General features: G+C 32.1%; 1 protein-coding gene across 1 annotated transcript in view; it reads left to right on the forward strand.

The window, feature by feature from the left end:
- The first annotated feature begins 483 nt into the window (after positions 1 to 483).
- Positions 484 to 22,210, forward strand: part of LOC139511133 (uncharacterized) — a 231,704-nt gene continuing 209,977 nt past the window's right edge. The window contains exons 1-14 of the mRNA XM_071297705.1: positions 484 to 722; positions 1,886 to 1,982; positions 3,478 to 3,511; positions 4,362 to 4,494; positions 11,459 to 11,513; positions 12,852 to 12,958; positions 13,488 to 13,570; positions 14,398 to 14,456; positions 15,129 to 15,187; positions 17,388 to 17,453; positions 19,099 to 19,192; positions 19,594 to 19,705; positions 20,795 to 20,969; positions 21,755 to 21,944. Of these exons, the coding sequence (XP_071153806.1) occupies positions 573 to 722; positions 1,886 to 1,982; positions 3,478 to 3,511; positions 4,362 to 4,494; positions 11,459 to 11,513; positions 12,852 to 12,958; positions 13,488 to 13,570; positions 14,398 to 14,456; positions 15,129 to 15,187; positions 17,388 to 17,453; positions 19,099 to 19,192; positions 19,594 to 19,705; positions 20,795 to 20,969; positions 21,755 to 21,944 (1,414 nt within the window). The 5' untranslated portion in view covers positions 484 to 572. The remainder of the gene's footprint in view (positions 723 to 1,885; positions 1,983 to 3,477; positions 3,512 to 4,361; positions 4,495 to 11,458; positions 11,514 to 12,851; positions 12,959 to 13,487; positions 13,571 to 14,397; positions 14,457 to 15,128; positions 15,188 to 17,387; positions 17,454 to 19,098; positions 19,193 to 19,593; positions 19,706 to 20,794; positions 20,970 to 21,754; positions 21,945 to 22,210) is intronic.

Consider the following 22,210-nt stretch of genomic DNA (forward strand, 5'->3'; position numbering starts at 1 on the left):
TTTTAAAAAAGAAATATGAAAATTGAAAGGATCGTTGTGAAAATGAGAATATTTATTTATTTCTCAATTTCAACTTTTCACTTATTCTATATAAAAAAAAATGTTTTAATGTAAGTTCCGGCGAAGAAAAGAAAAAAAAAAGATTCAACGAATTAGCGAATCCCATAAACGAAGCGATATGTTTTCCCATCGCAGGACATACAAAAAAAAAAAGGTTATTTGCTCACGAAAAATGATAATTTAATATAAATGTAAACACAATTATCTTAAACATTGCAAACTTGTATGATTTCTCATAACATATATTTTAATGTCTAACTGCCACAAATATACAATTGAGATTTAAACTCCAGTCTAAAACTTTCAGTAAATAATTTTGATAATTTCATTAAAGGTACAAAATATTTAGTTGCATATATATGGTGTGTAGATATTTAAATGTCTGGGTACAGTACATAGATTTATAATGGTTCATTTACTTTAAAAGTGACCTTCCTGTTACTTATATTAAATTTAATAAGTCGTTTCTCGGAACCGTACCAAATCATTCAGAGATATTTGTAGAAGAGACGATGGATCGTTTTCGGTCCATTTTCCTCTGTTTATTTGTTACTCAGACTTTTGGAAATTTTATAAAATTTCGAAGCGGTTATGAATACCTTTATCATTTTAATTCGGATTCCGTTATTAAAGAACTAGATACTTTTCGAACAAATGCAAAGGTACGTACAATAGTTTAATATGGTTTTTTTTTGCTCATCTTGAAGCTTAAACTTATTTTCTATCTACTTAAGTTTTATTTTATTGATGAGTACTTCGCTTGTATTTTCCCTCTATCTCGTGCCAAGTTAATGTAATATATCATGTCAATCCACTGTCATGTCCATTCAGTAGAAGGAACCAAACAATGAAGGAAAAATCTCAAATCTTAAATATTTCTGTTTTGGGTCAAACTTTGCAATTAAGTTTTATATCACTGACTAAGGAGCTTCAGGTCAATTTCATATTTTTGCACTTTTATTTTATTTTTGGGGTGGAGGTTTTTTTTCAACTTTTTTTTTGGGGGGGGGGGCAATTTTTTAAAGTTAAGTTAATTTTCAAATGTATTCATGACACTCGGAGAAAAGGGTGGACATCTGTCCTGTGACCGTTGCCTACCTTCATCAATGAAATGTAAATATTATAAAAAGAAGAAGATGTGGTATGATTTCCAATGAACTTTACCAAAGTTCATATGAAGTGTATATAACCAAATTGGCTTATAAGCAACTGTGTCGCCTTGAACTAGAAAAAAATACTATAAACACAATGCAATTAAAAATAAACACAAACGGCATAATTCATAACAAAACAATTTACGACAAACGTTACAAATATGGCGTACATAAACAAACGACAACCATGCATGCACAGAACTACAGGCTTCCTTTTTTGGATAGGCACATAACATGGCTAGGTAAAATATGTTTGTGAGCGCTCAATCCTTTCCGTAACTTGTGACTGCGGTGTTAAAGCTCACTACAAAACGCACTGTAATAATCAGTTGCAATTTGCCAAACTCAAAAGATTGATTTATTTTCTTTGAGTTTCCAGCCGAAATTGGGAGAAGACTGTACAAGTTTGATTAACGTTTGCATATGTCGGTGATTCTCCACGGGCCATCCGGCTTCCTTCCCCTGTAAAAACTGCCCGCTATGATATGGCCCATAGTGCTGAAGTGGCAAAAAACACTAACAATCAATCATCAATTATTCTTTTCATTTATTCCATTGCAATTTTTTTTAATCAGACAATAATTACTTTGAAATTGTGGAAAGCTTTAACTTAAAATCGAAGGTTCGTGACATCTGTAATAGACCTATATAAGCACTCCTATTTCTTACAGATCAGTTTTACAGCAATACAAGACGGACATGAAATTCAGGAAATTCTTCTGAAGATTTATTCATTCTCTTTCAAGCCAGGAGAACACAAGTCAGCTCGTAAGTTTGCCGTGTATATAGAAGATAAAAATAGATTTGTTGCAGATTTTGAGTTAACCATAATGACAGAAAATATTAAATTGGCTGTTTAACTCAAAAATCATAAGGGGACGATCATTTCATTTTCGCAGGTGAGGACCAGTTTATTTTGAAAATGAATATCCTGGACAGATGAGAGCTAAAAATAAATAATCTTGAATAAGACAGTTAGCAAATGAATATTCTGCAACTCAGGAGTAAAGAAAAAATTCGCGAAATAAATAAGCATGCATAGAAACTTGTTATGAAAATGCTCTGTGTTTATATAGTCAATCCGCAAAAAAAACTCCTCCCCAGAAAATTAAATTGTCTTGACTTCCCCTTACAAGACAGGATTTTTAATTGATGGACCAATACATAATTATCAGAATTTATTTTATAACATATATATATTTACTTTGAGAGTGACAGATATACACGATTTTACCAGATAAAGTTCAACATTAAGTGTTTTTATAACGTTCTTGAAAGACTTGTATATTGTTGATCGAGGTGGAAGTTACCAAAGGTATAGCCAAACTCCAAGGAAATAGTTGTCCGTTGAATATCTTCTTATGTCCTTAGTCAGGATGTCAATATTTACTATTATTATATTAAAACATCTTTATTCTTCAATTGTATGAATTAAAACTTATTTTGCATTCGGTATTATTGGGGGTTTCCAAGTAATCACATACGCACAAATTTTTGACCAATATAATAGCATAACCATTAATAATTTGTTTTAACAAGATAATCAAATAAACAAAAATACAGTCCTAGCTTATCAAATAAATGTTTTGTCTGGTAATCAAGTTATCACTGTAAATAACGGCCAAGTAGTATAAACACATAAAGCAGGCTCATGGGATTTGTAAAAAAGTTGTAGAGCCATTTACGTGTCTAGCCGAGGAATATATAACTCTGTCTTTTTGCGTAATTCCTGCTCTAGTAGTATATGTATCATCATATGTACACTGAATGTATAAGCCTCTATTACTTTTCAATACAACCAATTATCTTCAATACCTTTCCGCCTTTGCAATGGTACGTAATGAGAATGTTCTTATATTGTCGGGTAACATTCCAAGGCGCATTTTAATTCCATTGGCTATTGAATTTATTCATGTGTTTTTTTAATTTCAAATTTGAATAAAAATGAATGTAAGACATTAAAAATTACGCGACTTTTAACAATATTTATGTTTTGCACGCTAAGAGTTGTTTCTCTGACTTGAAGGCGTTTTTTTTATAATATTAACCCTTGACCTTATATTACATGGTAGTAACATACCGTACGTTTTTGTGACAATCTGCGTTAAACTGTGACATTTTTCAGCCATCTGTTCAATTCAAGTAAAAATTATATCACACTATTGCTTTAGTTGTATACAATTAAAACAAGTTAACTAAAAAATGCAAGAACATTTGTACATAAAAAAAGATGAACTGATCATAAAACACACTTTTTTCGCAGGTAATAACAATGGTGACCTTGATTTTTCTAAATGGTAAGTCATGATTATGATCTGTTTATATTTAATAAACCTTTTTCAGGGGGAAATGGTGATAAGAATTGTTTCCTTTCTTATGTTGATATGCAATGTTTGTCGAGTATAGACACATTTCATTGTAAATCCTAAAGAAATTTACCGACGGTCATTAGATTCGATATCTGCACAATTTCCGGAAGATTTTTTTCATCAGTATTGCAGAAAAACATTGGAATTTAAATTTAAAATGTATATATTCACAGTTTAGAAATAAGGAGATGTAATATGATTGTCAATGAGATTCACGTACACATAAGAGATTTTAGATGACGTGGATCATGAAAACGATGTAGACCAGCAAGTGACCATTAACTATGAACGCCATCGATATCGTATAGCAATGCAGCTATAAAAGGTCCCAACATGACAACCGATTATTGACTTAAAAGATATGAAATAACCCACCCAAGTATGACAGACAGCAACCACCGATAATCCATGATTTAAACGCTCTAGACTTATCAAAAACAGGTAAACAAATATGGCAAATATAAAAAAGACAAAGACAAACAGACAAATAATAGAACACTATACACAACATAGAAAACTAAAGATTAAGCAACACAAACCGACCAAAAACAGGTGCTCCGGAAGGGTAAGCAGATCCTGCTCAACATGTGACACACGTTTGAAATGACAAAACATTAAAATGGCCATTGACTCATTTGATTCCCGCGTGCCAATGCCCGACATTAATTGATGATGTCTTCCAAAATGTATGAAGCACTTAAAAAAAACGGTTTCAATCAATGTGTTGCAACGTTAAGCTTGGAAATTGTGTTTGCTATATATATTTCCATTTAACTAGGTTTTCTTTCGACATAACACCACATGGAGAGATAATGCGAGTGTACCATCCAGCTAATGAACATACTGATGTACTAACTGCAAAGAAGGGCTTTGTTTCACTTTTAGCAGCTAAACTTCATTATGACAAAGAGGTAAGAAGGAAGATAAATAAACGGTATCCACATAGGAGTATAATATAATGATAATAATAATAAATACTTTATTGTTATACAGTGATTTAACTACAATTTTGTTAACTTCCTTTTTTTCTGAATATTTTTTTGTGTTTAAAATTTTCTGGTCAAAGTACATTATTTTAATTGGCGGCATTTTATTCGAGGTTGCCAGTGGTTGTCTGTCTGGTGTCACCCTTTATTTTATTGATTTGTATTTACATACACCTTATCGCTATTTGTCCGCCATTACTGGATATCACACAGGTTCCCGTAAAATCTTTACGTCATAAAACAAAATATCTGACGCCACAATGGAAAAGTGATTGTTGTATGCGTCAAAATTTCAAGCGGCCAGGTTTAATAGCCGGGATTAGGGATAAGGTGTATTGTGTTATATAGGAATATAGATCAAATGTATCCGTTCATTTGGTTGTTTTAATATGTCTGTTGAATGAGTTAAACAATTTCAAGTGATATTTTATAGTTTGCCTTTCTAAGTTGTGATGTTACACCATTGTTTCAGGTTGAAACCCACTATAGTTTAAACAATATTTATTCAGATAAATCAACATTAAACATATTATACAATGAAATAATATTAGGGATTCAGAAACAAGCAATTTGCTTTTACAAATCTGTCTCCCTTTAGACATAATACACTTATTGAACAATACATAAATATAAATACTGGCATGCTCTGTAATAAATATATGAATATGAAAAAGGTGAAAAAGGAAGAACAAAAAAATTCATGAGAAAAATAAAATAAAAATAATAATATATAAACGTGAATAATTGTAATTTATACAGTGTGAAATGCTTGGGTTCCTATTGAGCGATGAGGCATTAACATCAAGGGTTAAAACGTTTACTTTTAATAATATATTTTTGCACCAAACTGAATAAAATACTATTTTGCTCATCTGAGAGTACCGTTGATCCAAAAAGCAAAGTTTTTGTGTTTACTTGGACAGGAAGAGCTGAAATAGAATCTAATAGTTCATGTCTTAAATTAATGTATATAGGACAAGATAACAGAAAGTGAGTATTTGTTTCTACATCACCACAACGACAATTTGGAGAGTCTACTAAATTACGAACGAAAAGGTGAGAATTCAAAGAACTTGAATCCATTCTTAAGCGAGCATGAAGAATTTGACCAAAACGATGTCCTATATAATAATACGTTGGGACCTTACTATTTTGGGTACTAATTTGTTTTTTGAATAATGATAGAGATTCACATTTTCTTATGTTTAAGTTAAGAGTGTTCCATAGTTGTCATAGTTTTGTTGTTGCAGGGATGAAATATTCAGAATATAAACGGGTCCGTGTGTTGACTTGGGTAATATTATTTCTTTGTCTTGTGTTATGATCATGCCTACTTCCTACTGAAACAGGCAATAAGTCTCTTAAATACTCTGGAGTTTTATTATTCAAAATTTTGTGATAATGAATTAGTCTATGATTGCGTCGTCTTTCAGATAATTTTTCCCATCGAGTTTCAATATATAAATTGTTTATACTGGTAAGTTTAGTACCCCCCGTGACGATACGCGCTGCGTCAAGCTGGATATTTTCAAGTTTAGCAATCGAATTCTGATTTTGGGAGTCCCAAACGACATCGGCATATTCGAGAATTGGGCGAACAAATGATATGTAAACTTTTTCAAGTGAAAATCTATGAAGAACATTTTTCATTTTTCTCATTATATAACCCACTATAGACCCCACTATATGACCCCCTTATGAGGGGGGGACAGGGGTAAGGGAGACAGGGAGAAAGGGGGTAGGAGAAAGGAGAAATTGGGTGGGAGAAAGGAGAAAGGGGGTAGGAGGAAGGCTGGGAGAAAGGAGAAAAAGTTGGAGAAAAAATAAAACATGAAAAAATAAAATATCTCTCTTTCTTCCGGTAAATTAAAAAAAATAAAATAAGGAGAAGAGGGGTAGGAGAAAGGAGAAGAGGGGTTGGAGAAGGGAGAGGGGTACCCCCTGTCCTCCCCCTCCCTTATATCTATATGACCGATTTGGTGAATAAACATTCTATTTTTATTATATAATTTTGTCTTGTTCTAAAACAAATCTATGTTTTCATGTTTTTTAGTGATGATCCTTTTGTACTGGATTTTATACTGAATAAAATTAGTTAGTTGTCTTAGTTAGTTACGAGTTATTATATTCTGTATGATGCACACGTGTGTCTCTTCCCTCCACATATCGGCCCCATTAAAAGAACAGTTGCAGCCGACAGAAAAAATCCAACTGAATTTTGGAAAAAAGGGAATATTTCCATAGGAAAACTGTGTACAACCTGATAATTTTGAAAAAGGTTGATCCTGTTCGTATACTTTCATACATTCAAAAGATTCAACATAAGCATAGGGTGCACGATTTTCGAATCAATACAATAGAATCCCCGAGGCCGGTATCAGGTCCGTTCGCACCCAATACATTTTCGCACCCTACACGTTCGCACCTCGCACGTTCGCACCCAAGGTCCGTTCACACTCTACACATTCGCGCCCAATTTTAATTCAAATTCCAGTAATTGAATAATTGTAAAATCATGATTGTTGTTTTAAATTGCTTTGGTGTAAATTATAAATACTGAATGTATTTATAGCTTGGTATGAGTATTAAAACATTGAAGATTTTAAATGAAAAACACAAAAGATAATTGTTTTTAACAGCTTGGTCCCTTTGATCTGAAACAATGAAACAATAAAATATAGAATACACGAATTATAACCAAAACATGATAAAATTTATTCAACAAAATTTCCAGACACATACTGGTGCAATGGCATTAATTGCCAAAACAGTTTATCATAATTATACAACGGTGACACTACATAAACTATTCTCTTTTGGTTGTGTGGGGCGGATATAGATAAACAATTTAAACCACATGATTGTCACGTAAAACGGAGCTTTTTGAAAAGTTGTTGCTGGTCATAACACATAGTCGATATCATGAATGATATGTGATGTATTCAATAAAAAATAACCGGCATGGCTTCATAAATGTTATTTTTATACGACCACAAAAATTGAAAATTTTTTGGTTGTATATTGGTATGACCTTGGCGTCGTCGTTGGGGTTTCTTTGATATATACCAAATTTAACCGTGTATTTAGATTCTTAATTTTTGGTCCTGTTTTCAAATTAGTCTACATTAACCCTTAGGCTGCTGCATTGATTTCTATTGTACTTTTGTGTAATGCTGAGTAAAATTTTAATCACTGATGAAATAAACATGTTCACTTACAATTGCTGTATCTTTGTAAATGTTGAATATTCATCAATAAAAGTTATTTAAAAAAGTATTGTTAGATTCTGTATTTTTTATTTATTTTATTTTTGTGTGAATCTCGGGTCATTTTTTACCTGTACAGGTGCAAATAGAGGTAAACAAAGGTAAACTTATTTTTTCATGTTTTATTAACGAATCCATCAATGTAAAAGTATCCATGACTTCAGAATTGAACCAATATAGTTAAAAATCTCTTTTAAGAACTAAGTTCCATTGTGATTATTAAAAAAAATAGTTTCTTCTCAGACCAACGGCCTTTTTATGCAAATATTTTCCGGTATTTTCCTCCAAGTTTCACTGTGCCGACTTTTACTTCCATGTACAAATATATTTATACGACAAGTTCATTGTTAAAGCTTTCATCAATATATAATCTTGACAAACTTAAATTTCGGGTCTATCGATGTCAGTCAATATTGATTCACATTTGAAAGGCGAAATGATAAACATCGGGAATCCTGTTTCATGTCATCCATTTTGAACAAGGTCTGGGAATCCCTGTAATTCTAGCTTTAAAAGTCTCCTGTTTGCAGTTTTGATAGAATGTTTCTATTTCTGTCTATTATATCTTCGGTTCTCGTCCAAATCCTTTTAATCGGCCGCCGTTGTTAAATAGTTATCATTGAAATACTTCTGACCGTGTTGGCCATTTCTCCAAATAATGTCCGCCATTTTGTCACTTTTTTCATCAAAAATTTTCACTTTCGGTTTTATCGCTTATACCTGATTAAAAGTCAAGAGACACTCGAAAGAACGCAGATTTTTAACCAATCAGAATCCATACAAGTCGAAACTGCCGCAATCTCATGAATATTGACTCCGCCCATTCCATGGTAACTGTGTAAACAAAGGAGTTACGGAAAACGACTATAGTCGCGAGTAGCAGTAGCGGACTGTCTTATCGGAACGACAATAGTCGCGCGTAGCAGTCTAAGGGTTTAGGTCCAAAGGGTCCAAAATTAAAATGTAGTTTGATTTTAACAAAAATTGAATTCTTGGGGTTCTTTGATATGCTGAATCTAAACATGTTCTTAGATTTTTGATTATGGGCCCAGTTTTCAAGTTGGTCCAAATCGGGGTCCAAAATTAAACTTTGTTTGATTTCAACAAAAATTGAATATATGGGGTTCTTCAATAGGCAGTTATTTCACTCATAAATCGCAAAGACCTCCTTGCTTTCGACAAGACGACAATCAGTGTTGTTGTGTTGTTTTTATTGTCTAGGGGGTGGGGGGGGGGGGGTCTTTTTTTCTAAATTAATTGTAATATATAACAATATTTTTTTCACATTTAGTATCATTCATCTACCTATTAACGTAAAATTTCTGACACAAAAATAAATATACGACAGAACTGTTCATTAAAAGTATGCAATAAAATGCCAAACTACATATATATGTGTTAAAATTTACTTTTATGAAGATACAACAAAAAATATCTTTAATTCTGTTTAAGATCTTATAAAATCTCATTGAAATTAATTAGATATTAGGTATACAATATTACCTATTCTTCACAATATGTCAAAATAAAATGCTGAACGACCCATATCCCCCTCCTTTCAAAAATTGTCGATATCTGATGCATTTGAATTTAGCACAATATAACTTTATATAAATTTAATACACGCATGCAACCAGGGCTAGCATTTTGAACATATATTTTAACGGTACTTAACTATCAGAACATGACTATAATTATTAAGGGCATGTTAATTGTGTCTAACTGTCGCCTGGTGAGATTAATAGTTTAAGGTAAAACTTTATGATACCATATGGCCTAGGTGTTGATTGACTTTTATTTTTATGACTTAAGATCAGTGCCTAAGATATGGTAATGAAATAGCACCGTGCCTTCTTGAATATATAGACGATCTGATAAGTGAACATCACAGCATGAATCTGTACATTTTTTGATTGAAGGTGACACTCAAAGTCAGGTGACATATCAAATCGTTCCTTTTGTAATTAAGATTAATTAACATAACGGTCAAAATAGTCTATTTTAATATGTCAGTGTAATCTTCAGCTTTAGAAGAATGTAACAAACTTTGTATTTATAAACGATCGCGATATAAACTAGTATTTGATTTTGAAATATACTTAGATTTTCATTGTAATGTATCTATATTAACAAAATTGCATAGCAGCACACTTAGATTGAATGTTGAAGTTGGTCGTTATCTAAATACTCAAAGAGAAAATATAATTTGTATATATTGCTATATAAATGTTTTGGAGGACGAATACCATTTTGTTTTATCATGTCCAGAGTATAGATCTGTGCGTATAAAATGTTTACCTTAATTCTACTGTTCTTGGCCAAATCGGCACAAGTTAGATAATTTATTACAAACTCATTCTAAATCTCTGACAGTAAAACTATGCAATAATTTAAATGCAGCTTGGAAAATTATATCACATATATTGTCATAATATTATTGTATATTCTGTAAATACTGTTCTCTGCTGTCTTTTGTTTGTCATATATTGTATATATTTTCATTTGCCATAGCATGTATATACATATGCTTCTTGCAAATAAAGTATTCATTAAAATGACTACAGTAATAATGATGCCGATCTGATAAATCAATAAACTGATAATACCCCCAGTTCATCAAATCTTGTATCTAATAAGTGGATAACACAAAATCACGATCAATCTTTCACATGCACATTGTTTCCCTGAACTAGAGTATTGTATTTTACAAGTATTTAGGCACATGAAAATATAGAAAAATCATTTATCAGGATATAAGTGTATTTTGGTTCAGATGGCTGAAAAATGTATAAAATCAGCGAAAATTGAGTGCAAACAAATTGAATGTGAATCTCCTGTTTTGAATAGACACTGCTTTCTGTACCTATATCCTACCTTAGTCTCTAATTGGTCATCATGTCGGTTCGTTCATACTTTGTTATTGTAGTTGTCACACAGGAAAACTCAGCAATGATGTCACCCACTAATACCAGCTTACAAAATAAGTGCAAAATAAGTTTTTTTCTACTCTTCTAAATAAAAAAAAAACCAAAATTCTATAGGTATGTTTTCATTGTTATTTGTAAGTATTGTAAAAAAATGCAGATTTTCTAATGGCTATTTCTAACCTGACTTCTGAATGCCCAAAAATATTCAAGAACTTAAGAAAATCCCTCTTCCAGTCTCCACTGCTTTGTTTACATTCCTTTAAGCGCCATTAATCTTAATGGCAGACCAAACAGGCCAAGCAAATTGTAATTTATAGAATTTCAAAATGACAAGCATTTTACGTCTTTAAGCAATTTTCATGTGAAAAAAACAATCCAAAATGAAAGAAAAATTTGGGAAATTTAACTAACAATATTGATGCCATAAAAATGTAATAAATTAATTCTTCACAATCCTACAGAATGATGATTCTGAAAGTGCTGGAAACTTAATAGAGTGGGGATACAGAGTATTACAGACACATGCACCTTCTATATGGTAAATGACATCATAAAGGCGTGCGAACTTGACGATCTTTTCCTGTGAAAAACATGATTCCAAAAATGACATATCCTTGGCCTGTCACAAAAAATGAAAATACTTAGCTTTTAAAAGTATTAGATTGAAATTAATTTTTATACATTTTATTTTAAAAGAATGAACAATCCAGCACTAAATGGAGTTACAAAACAGAAGAGTTTGGAAATGAAGGTAATTCTGAACAATTATGATATCTATGTTGGTTGAAACTACACCAAATAGGTAGTGTCATTAAAATATTTTCCCTTTGAGGTTATGCTGTGTTAGATATTGAGTTAAACATGTTATAAACTTTGATAAAAACTAAGGATATATATGTTTGAAATAATTCTAACACATTTCAAGACTTTATGAATTTAGTTTACTTGATAGTACATATAATAGATAAGAAATCAAAGTGGGGCATCCATCCATAACACATTATTATATACTTAGTAGTAAATACAGATAAATTGTATGTGTAATACAGTCAATGGCAAGTGTGCTGTATCAGCCACCCGTGATGATATCGATATCAGCACGGTTGCAAAAGCTTTATCACACCTTTAATCTGTATGACGTCACGTCATCGATTGCAGTCACTGTTGCAAAGGTTTATCAACGTCATGTCAAACTTATAATCTGTATGACGTCATTTCAAACCTCCTTATCTGTATGACGTCATGTCACATAAAAACATTTACTTGAGGTATATGTATTTATTACATTGGTTGCAATGAATTACATTGATTTCTCAGTTGAATAAAAACCGATAATTTCACATGTGAAATAAACGTGGTTATTTCACTCTCTGACGTCATACAACAATAGGCGTTGTCAAGACGTCGATAACGTCGGATCAAAACAAATTGTCAATGCGTAGGAAAAAGATATAGTTCCTAACATTTTCTACATTAATTTCATAAAAAAAAAGGCCATTTGCCAATGTAATAAAAAGAATAACTAATCGCCGTATTTGAATATCAAAAATAAGACAACTTGTGACCGAACGCCGCTATGGATTAAACTCGTGCTGCACACTCGTTTAATCCATGCGTCGTTCGGTCACGCGTTGTCTTATTTTTGATATTCAAATACGGCAATTAGTTATACTATAAATAATAAAGTGTATATGATATGGCTTTTTCAATATCACACACCGCATCAACCCTCAACCAATATAATGCCTCGAGCAGAGCTCTTGGGATTATATTGGTGTCTCGGGTTGATACGGATGCGATATTGAAAACGCCATATGATATTCTCTATGTATCAATACATGCACAGCAAAAACACAAAAGGCAGAGGAACAAATCTTTTATTGATATTTGTTAGCTAACTTTGCTGGGCAAAGAGTTCAACATACTTTGTAACATGTTTAAGATGTAACACCACCAGCTAAATGTATAAGCGTTGAACAACATACATCCTCTTCTTTCTATCTTACTTATTGGAGTAAAACTTTTTCCCAGGGCTAGTTCAATAGAAACTGAATTAAAATGTCAAGCTAAATATGTCTTACTTTTTCAGGGCATCATAATGCTACATATTCAGTTATTAGGACACCTACTGGTATTGAATTTAAAAAGACCAGACAAAGTACTCCAATACCAAATGCGAAAGGACGTCACATGAAGGTAAGTATTCATGTTGTATTTTTATATCAGAGGATCATACATCACAGAACATTCACCTGTACAGATATATAGTTCTCAGATAGGACTTACAGTTTACTAAATGATTCAGTTGACAACTAGTTTTGAAACCTTATTTTCCATTGTTTTGTGATTGTTTTATAGAGATATTAGATAGCAATGAACAAGGAAATCTTGATTCCTGTTACTTATATTACATTATCAAAGGTTCTCTCCAGGGGCTTCTGCTTGCCATCATGTATAGCCAAGAATGATAAAAAAAAACGGTATTAAACACTATTTATTGGTTAATTTTTTCAATCATTAATCAGTTGGTTATTTTAAAGCAGCTAACAGGTTGAGACTTCTTTTTGTGAATTCTCAAATTATTTAAAGCTAAGATGGGTCATATTGATTAGGTATGATGGCCATGGTTTGAATTCTAGTTGATTCTTGTAACTTAAAAATGTTTATATTTATATTAATGTTATAATTATGTTATCAAGTAACAAGTTAATTGTTTTGGTTTTAGACTTTGCATTTTGATCATGACCTAGGAACCATTCATAGAGTACTTGTTGAAGAGGATTTTTCATCCCCTAAAATTTCACCAGAGTATGTATATATTTGATATCATAGACAATATTTAGAACACAACTTGTTTGTTCTATATTTTTCAATTTTTTAAACCAAACCAAAATTATCATTTATACACCATGTATACAATAATTAGGAGATATGCTATGATGGTCAATGTCAATGAGACAACTATCCACCTGCAGAGTCCTAATGACATGTATGTAAGCAACTAAAGGTCACTACCATATGACCTTCAACCATGAGGGAATACCATGATGTATAGTAAGCGATAAAAGACCATGAGATGACAAAATGTGGCACAATTCACCAATGAAAACTAACAGCTTGATTACATAACAAAACAGAAAAAAACCAACATGTTTCTGTTTTTATGAACCTTAAAAAATACCAAAGAAACTGCAAGATAATTTCGTTAGATTTGTTGTAATTAGTGTAAAGTTGTCATGGAAATTTTGGTAAAATTTTACTCGCCTGTTCAGTCATTATCTATTTTATTCTGAATTCTATTCAAATGTTGAGAAAAATCAAAGATAGTGTTTCTTAACCTTAAGATTTTATGAAATGCTTTTTGGATCGATGTTTGTCCTTTTTTTTTTAACTAGACAGGATGTAATACTCAAAATACTGAGGCAGTGACTTCATATTTCAAGCACCATACGCATAACATGAATTAATTTCTAAAAGAATCAAGTGATGCATAACGATTTGTAGATAATTAAAATTACAAATTTTTGAATATTTTACATCTCAAACAATTTAAGAAATAAAAAATAATTGTCTAGAAAACTTTGTGAATAAGTAATTGTATGTCTATATTCTGATATGCCAAATATATTTTCCAGCTTTGATCCATACCACAACATGAGAAAGTTTAAGGCTGTTAATGACTTCAGTTCTATTAGTAAGTCAACATCTTCAAGTAATCGAAAGGTTCCTGGTTCGATTCCCGTTCCGGGATAAAAATTTCAGGGACTGAATTTTCGGCTCTCCCTTGACACCATTTGCAAGTATCATGTCTTGAGGAAATGATGATAGTCCATCGGAAGGGGACGATAAATGGCTGACCTGTGTTAAGAGAGAGCCATATCTCTTGCACGTAAAAGACATCCTTGTAGATTTCAAAAAAGAGCAGGCTACAAGGCAGCACTGGCACCCGCAAGTGAAAAGGGATTCCGGGGGTAATATAAGTTGGAAAACTTGTTTCCCAATCCACTATTAATAAATAAATAAGTTCAAACTAAACTATCTTCAAGTAATAGTTGTCATTATTTGATTGATTGATTGATTTGGTTAACATCCAATACTTCACACATTTTCAGGACAATTGGCTGATACATAACATGGGGGGACAGGACCTTTTACGGGACGTTTGGATCAGGTGTTTTTAAGCTCTGAATTTCAGAACCCCACCTTCATTACATAATATGAGTCAAAATATTATTTTTATATATAAGAGAGAATCCGGATTTGATGATTTTGCAAAGATTTACATTCATTTTAAATAAATAGCTAGTGAAAATATGTACCTTTACAGAAGTGAAAGAAAACCACTCATGTCTACCTTCATTTTCAGATTATCCAACAATGAATGCTGCAAATCACGGTGAATTAAAATTTCTTACAAGACAGACGGTCCGAGTACACAGTTATCGTCCTTTGATTTTCGTTGTCCACGAATATAGTCCTTAGTGTGGACAGTGTGTTACTTGCCAATTTTTGTTATCCCCCTTCCAAATTTATTTCTCCATGTTTTATGCCTCATATAGCAAGTTGGGGGTTGAAATGACACTGTAAAAAAATTTGGGTCATAAATATTAATGTAAAGTAGTGATTAGGTCCAGCTGAAAAAGGTCAAAAATTAGCACTTCGGAAGCTGTCAAAAGATTTCAAGACCCCTTTAACATAAAATTGTCCATATTTTGAGTTAGAGCTGATGAAGTTTTCTATAATTTTGATATAATTTGTCCCAAAAGTAGTACAACACACTGTAGAAATATTATTGAGAAAGCGCAGGTGGGATTTTTTTAATTTTCATTTATTGTCTAAAAGAAATGCACTACGAAATAACTGTGTACTCGGACCTAAGAGGTGAAATCAGGAAATATAGAATCTGTACTTTGGCAACTTCCCTGAATGATTTGATGGTGTCAATTTGTCAAATAGCATAAAACTAAAGGATTTAAACTTTTATTTGATAGAATTTCTGCAAAAATGACCAATTTTGGCATTATATGGTCAAAATAAGCATTTCATAGCTTTTTCAATTTTGATGCATAAGTGGCATTCTGACTTTCTATCTGACATGTTTTCATGTGTCAATTTTTGTGTTTCTATGCTTTAATCCAGTTGTATTACTCATTTGTGAACTCTGAATCTACAAAAAAGAAGATTATCTCTGACAATATGAGCAAAATGTGTTGTATAAATGACCCTCGTCTAACGCCCTGTTTGGATCAAGTTAAATGTGAGGAGCATGGCACATAAAAGTTGAAGTCCATAATAAAGACCTCACTAAATTTGTATAAAAAACACTAAACAATGTCCTTTGTACCTGTTTCATTTCTCATAATATCTTTCTTTACTTCTGTAGGATAGCATGTGGTTCAAATATAAGCCTGTTGAGACTAAAATTGCATGCAAGTTTTTCACTAAAAAGTGAAAAATCTTTGTATCAGACCATACTGTCTGCTAAAAAAGTTGAATGTAAGAGCCTTTTTGTGCTCAGATTTATTGTATCATGTCACCTGAGTATAGAAATGATAGAAAAGACACAAATTTGTATTTCCTATAGCTTCAATATGCACTTTTAAATGTAAATATGTGCTACGGCCTAAATTGACCCTAAATTATTTTTAGTCTTACTTGGCCTAAGACCCTTTTAAACTAATATGATATGTTATTTGAAAGTTTTCTTTCCATTTAAAGTACATTAAATACATATGTAAGGATTATTTATAATCAAAAAGCTTCACAAATTTAAATTTGCTGGAAAATATTACATCTTCATGTAAGGCACCCCTTCATTAAAAAACCTCTATTTTTAAGCACAGGCTCATATAAATTTGACTTTTGAATAATTATGCTAAGTCTGATATATCAAATGAGTACTCTATTGCTTTAAATACATGATATATTATATATTAAGGCATTTTAAAAGTATTTTTTTGCAATATTTAAATTTTAAAAGCCCCAAATGTTGATAGTTGAAATTTCTCAATTTTAATGTCTAAATTTAACACGCAAAGTTGAATATAGAATTAATCATATTGTCTATAATATATATCCTATTGCTATGAAACTTTGTAAGCAGTCTTATAATATATTAAGCTTTAGTCATACCAAGTTTTATTAAGATTGGTCAACTTTTTCTATCCTATTAGGTCCGAGTACACAGTTATCGTCCTTTGATTTTCGTTGTCCACGAATATAGTCCTTAGTGTGGACAGTGTGTTACTTGCCAATTTTTGTTATCCCCCTTCCAAATTTATTTCTCCATGTTTTATGCCTCATATAGCAAGTTGGGGGTTGAAATGACACTGTAAAAAAATTTGGGTCATAAATATTAATGTAAAGTAGTGATTAGGTCCAGCTGAAAAAGGTCAAAAATTAGCACTTCGGAAGCTGTCAAAAGATTTCAAGACCCCTTTAACATAAAATTGTCCATATTTTGAGTTAGAGCTGATGAAGTTTTCTATAATTTTGATATAATTTGTCCCAAAAGTAGTACAACACACTGTAGAAATATTATTGAGAAAGCGCAGGTGGGATTTTTTTAATTTTCATTTATTGTCTAAAAGAAATGCACTACGAAATAACTGTGTACTCGGACCAGACTGTGAAAGAAGTTCAATTCAGACCAGTAGATAAAGTTGTGAATGCCAGTCTACATGCAACTACTGTATGTATTTTTTTTAACAATTAACATTTTTTTATTGACGGAATACATGCAACCACTGTATGTATCATTTTGAACAATAAACATTTCTTCCTATGAATTTTTAACCTTAAAAGATGAACTTTTAAGAAAATATTGATAAGGTGTACACTTTTGGCATTATAAAGTTTTTGTTGTTAGGTTGGTTTGTCAGAGCAAAAAGGCAACAATATCTGGTGTATGGAATGATTGTAGAGAACATTTAGAGCAGATCTAAAGACATTAGGAGACAAAATTCAGCTAAATACTCAAAGTGTAAATAGTTTATGTCCTTATGTCTTTTTTAGCTCACCTGGCCCAAAGGGCCAAGTGAGCTTTTCCCATCACTTTGCGACCGGCGTCCGGCGTCGTCCGTCGTCGTCCTGCGTCCATCATCTCCCGTCGTCGTTAACAAATTAAACCAAACTTGGCCACAATCATCATTGGGGTATCTAGTTTAAAAAATGTGTGGCGTGACCCGACCAACCAACCAAGATGGCCGCCATGGCTAAAAATAGAACATAGGGGTAAAATGCAGTTTTGGCTTACAACTCAAAAACCAAAGCATTTAGAGCATCTCTGTTAGGGGTAAAATTGTTTATTAGGTCAAGATCAATCTGCCCTGCAATTTTCAGATGAATCGGACAACCCTTTGTTGTGTTGCTGCCCCTGAATTGGTAATTTTAAGGAAATTTTGCTGTTTTTGGTTATTATCTTGAATATTATTATAGATAGAGATAAACTGTAAACAGCAATAATGTTCAGCAAAGTAAGATTTACAAATAAGTCAACATGACTGAAATGGTCAGTTGACCCCTTTAGGAGTTATTGCCCTTTATAGTAAATTTTTTACCATTTTTCGTAAATCTTAGTAATCTATTACAAAAATCTTCTCCTCTGAAACCACCTGGCCAAATTAAACCAAACTTGGCCACAATCATCATTGGGGTATCTAGTTTAAAAAATGTGTGGCGTGACTCGGCCAACCAACCAAGATGGCCACCACAGCTAAAAATAGAACATAGGGGTAAAATTCAGTTTTTGGCATATAACTCAAAAACCAAAGCATTTAGAGCAAATCTGACATGAAGTAAAATTGATTATCAGGTCAAGATCTATCTGCCCTGAAATTTTCAGATGAATTGGACAACCTGTTGTTGGGTTGCTGCCCCTGAATTGGTAATTTTAAGGAAATTTTGCTGTTTTTGGTTATTTATCTTGAATATTATTATAAATAGAGATAAACTGTAAACAGCAATAATGTTCAGCAAAGTAAGATTTACACATAAGTCAACATGACTGAAATGGTCAGTTGACCCCTTTAGGAGTTATTGCCCTTTATAGTCAATTTTGAACCATTTTTCGTAAATCTTAGTTATCTTTTACAAAAATCTTCTCCTCTGAAACTACTGGGCCAAGTTCATTATAGAAAGAGATAATTGTAAGCAGCAAGAATGTTCAGTAAAGTAAGATTTACAAACACATCACCATCACCAAAACACAATTTTGTCATGAATCCATCTGCGTCCTTTGTTTTATATTCACATAGACCAAGGTGAGCGACACAGGCTCTTTAGAGCCTCTAGTTTACAAGTACATTTCTTGTATAATCTTATGTCTTTTTTACCAGTATGACAAGGTAGCTCATTCTGATAAGACTATTAAGGAGTTAAAAGAAATCATCAAAGACAGTGTGGATTGTATTAGAGATGAACCTGAACAAGGTTAGTTACATGGGTTCATGAACCAGAGCAAGGTTAGTTACATAGGATCATGAACCAGAGCAAAGTTAGTTATATAGGATCATGAACCAGAGCAAAGTTAGTTATATGAGATCATGAACCAGGGCAAGGTTAGTTATATGGGTTCACTGATTTACAGTAATTCCAGGATGTTTTATTTAATGTCAATTAATGAAAAGATATATTTTTCATAGCTTTATAAGAAATGCCAGTTCAAATTTTGTTAAATTTCTTGTCTATTCTTTCCTTTTTGCTAAAATGTTATGCTTTATGTATTTTTAAACAATTTATCTGATTGAGAGAAAAATCAAACAATGAAACAACTGTTGAATGACACGAGCTATAACATTACAAGAGCTTAATTAAATGCATTTTATTTTCAGGATCAAGAAAAGTTTTAACATGTTTTCATGAATTGGTGGAAGCTACAGGAAGTCTTTCTGATGAAGAACTTGATAACATAGCTAAGGGATACTTTATTATACTTAAACCTGTGTAAGTCATTTAAGGGAGTTCGCTTCTCGGTTTCAAAGTAATTAACTTTTCAAAACACTAGTTTATATAGATAGGGGATTAATAAAAGAATCCAAAGAGCAAAAAAAATATATAGGTCACCGTGCTTGTTTTCGAGATATTAGCCATTGAAATTTTGGCGGGAAAATGTTCTCTCTTGACTTTTCATAACTTTATTATTGACAAGTTGAAGTTCTCAAAAACTGTTAAAAAGTAATTAAAATTTTATAAGACTTTTACAGATGGCTTATCATTATACAGGTAAATGATTTACAAAAAGAAAAATGGGGGTCACCGGGCAAATTTTTTCAAGGCAATCAAATGGATAAAACCAGAGGATTCCGGAAATCAGACAAAAAATCTAAAACATGACAAGCCAGCTTCCTTAAACAGAGCTTAGGGATACTTTTATTATACTTAAACCTGTGTAAGTCATTTAAACATAGCTTAGGGATACTTTATTATACTTAAACCTGTGTAAGTCATTGAAACATAACTAAGGGATACTTTATTATATCAAACCTGTGTTAGTCATTTAAACTTAGCTAAGGGATACTTTATTGTACTCAAACCTGTGTAAGTCATTAAAATGAGACTAAGGGATACTTTATTATACTTAAACCTGTGTAAGTCATTCAAACATAGCTAAGGGATACTTTATTATACTTAAACCTGTGTAAGTCATTTAAACTTAGCTAAGGGATACTTTATTGTACTCAAACCTGTGCAAGTCATTAAAATGTAGCTAAGGGATATTTTATTATACTTATAAACCTGTGTAAGTCATTCAAACATAACTAAGGGATACTTTATTTTAACCAAACCTGTATATGTCATTCAAATATAGCTAAGGGATACTTCAATGTACTCAAACTTGAATTAATCATTCAAACATAACTAAGGGGTAGTTTTTATAATTCAGACCTGTATAAGTAATTCAAACATAGTTAAGGGATACTTTAGTTGTACTAAAAATCGTGTAAGTCATTCATTCACATACACATTATGCAAATATTTACCATTGAATAGTAAAAATAGTAGTTTAATATTGCTTTTGTACTTTTGCTTTAGCTCCAAGAAAGCCAAGGAAAGTATAGAGATAATGATAGATGCCTTTGCAGTTCTGTCAAACAACCATGTGCAGGGACTTCTGACAAACATGATCATCAGAAATCCTAAACCGCAGGAGAGTTTCATAATGAGGCTTGTGTCACATGTTTCAGGATATGACGATTCTCCTGATGAGGTAATTATTGATAATGGGGCTTGTGTCACATGTTTCAGGATATGATGATTCTTCTGATGAGGTAATTATTGATAATGAGGCTTGTGTCACATGTTTCAGGATATGACGATTTTCCTGATGAGGTAATTATTGATAATGAGGCTTGTGTCACATGTTTCAGGATATGATGATTCTTCTGATGAGGTAATTATTGATAATTAGGCTTGTGTCACATGTTTCAGGATATGATGATTCTTCTGATGAGGTAATTTTTGATAATGAGGCTTGTATTGCATGACTATCCCCCTCATAAAAAATATTTTCATAAATAAATTTGTATCATATACTTTCCTCCACTGCAACTAAATATTCATAAAAAAGAAATATTATTTGTAGAATTATTTGAAGTGTTCATAATGAGTTGAACTTTGCATATTGCTATGTGTTCATTATTCTACATTGGCTAGAGGTATGAGGGAGGGTTGAGATCTCACAAAACATGCTTAACCCAGCCATGACTCTGGCCTTTGTTGGTCTTGTATGTTTTTAAATTTTAGTTCATTAATTTGTTTTGGAGTTTAGTATGATGTCCATTCTCACTGAACGAATACACAATTTTAATTAGGGATTAGCTGAGGACCATCTCTGGGCGAGGGATTTTCACACTGAGTTGAAGACCCATTGGTAGCCTTCAGCTGTTGTCTGCTCTTTGGTCTGGTTGTTGTCTCTTTGACATATTCCCTATTTTCATTCTCAATTTTATTTCAGTCTGTTATATTAAAACAATATGTAATTTTTAATTTCAGAGTATAATAAATGGTATGGTTGACCTGTGTTTCCACCAAGAGAAGTTTCCTCAGTATCTTTATACTGGAGATCTCTATAACAGGGTACTATTGGCACTTGGTTCCGTTGTGCACAAACTGTCCAGAGGTGGACAGATAGAAAGGGCAACAGATATTATAGACAGAGTTCATAGTTTGATAGGACTGCATGGTAAAATTTTCCTTTATTATAAAAGTATAAACAATTTTACAAAGAGACATATAGATCCCACCACTGCAACAAGTGTGTACTGATATTACTCCACTTGACACAGTTAAATTTTAATTTTAAAGCATGAGGCTTGCTGAGCTTTTTAAATAATGAAAATTTAACTATATTTTTAAATATCATAATACACAACTTATAGTGGTGAAATCTGTTTCTCTAATGATTTTTATCCTTCCTTTTCAAAGATTTGAAGAAAGTCGTGTTCTTTT

The sequence above is a fragment of the Mytilus edulis genome, chromosome 2 (genome assembly GCF_963676685.1).
Source record: "Mytilus edulis chromosome 2, xbMytEdul2.2, whole genome shotgun sequence".
NCBI classification, from domain to species: Eukaryota; Metazoa; Mollusca; class Bivalvia; order Mytilida; family Mytilidae; genus Mytilus; species Mytilus edulis.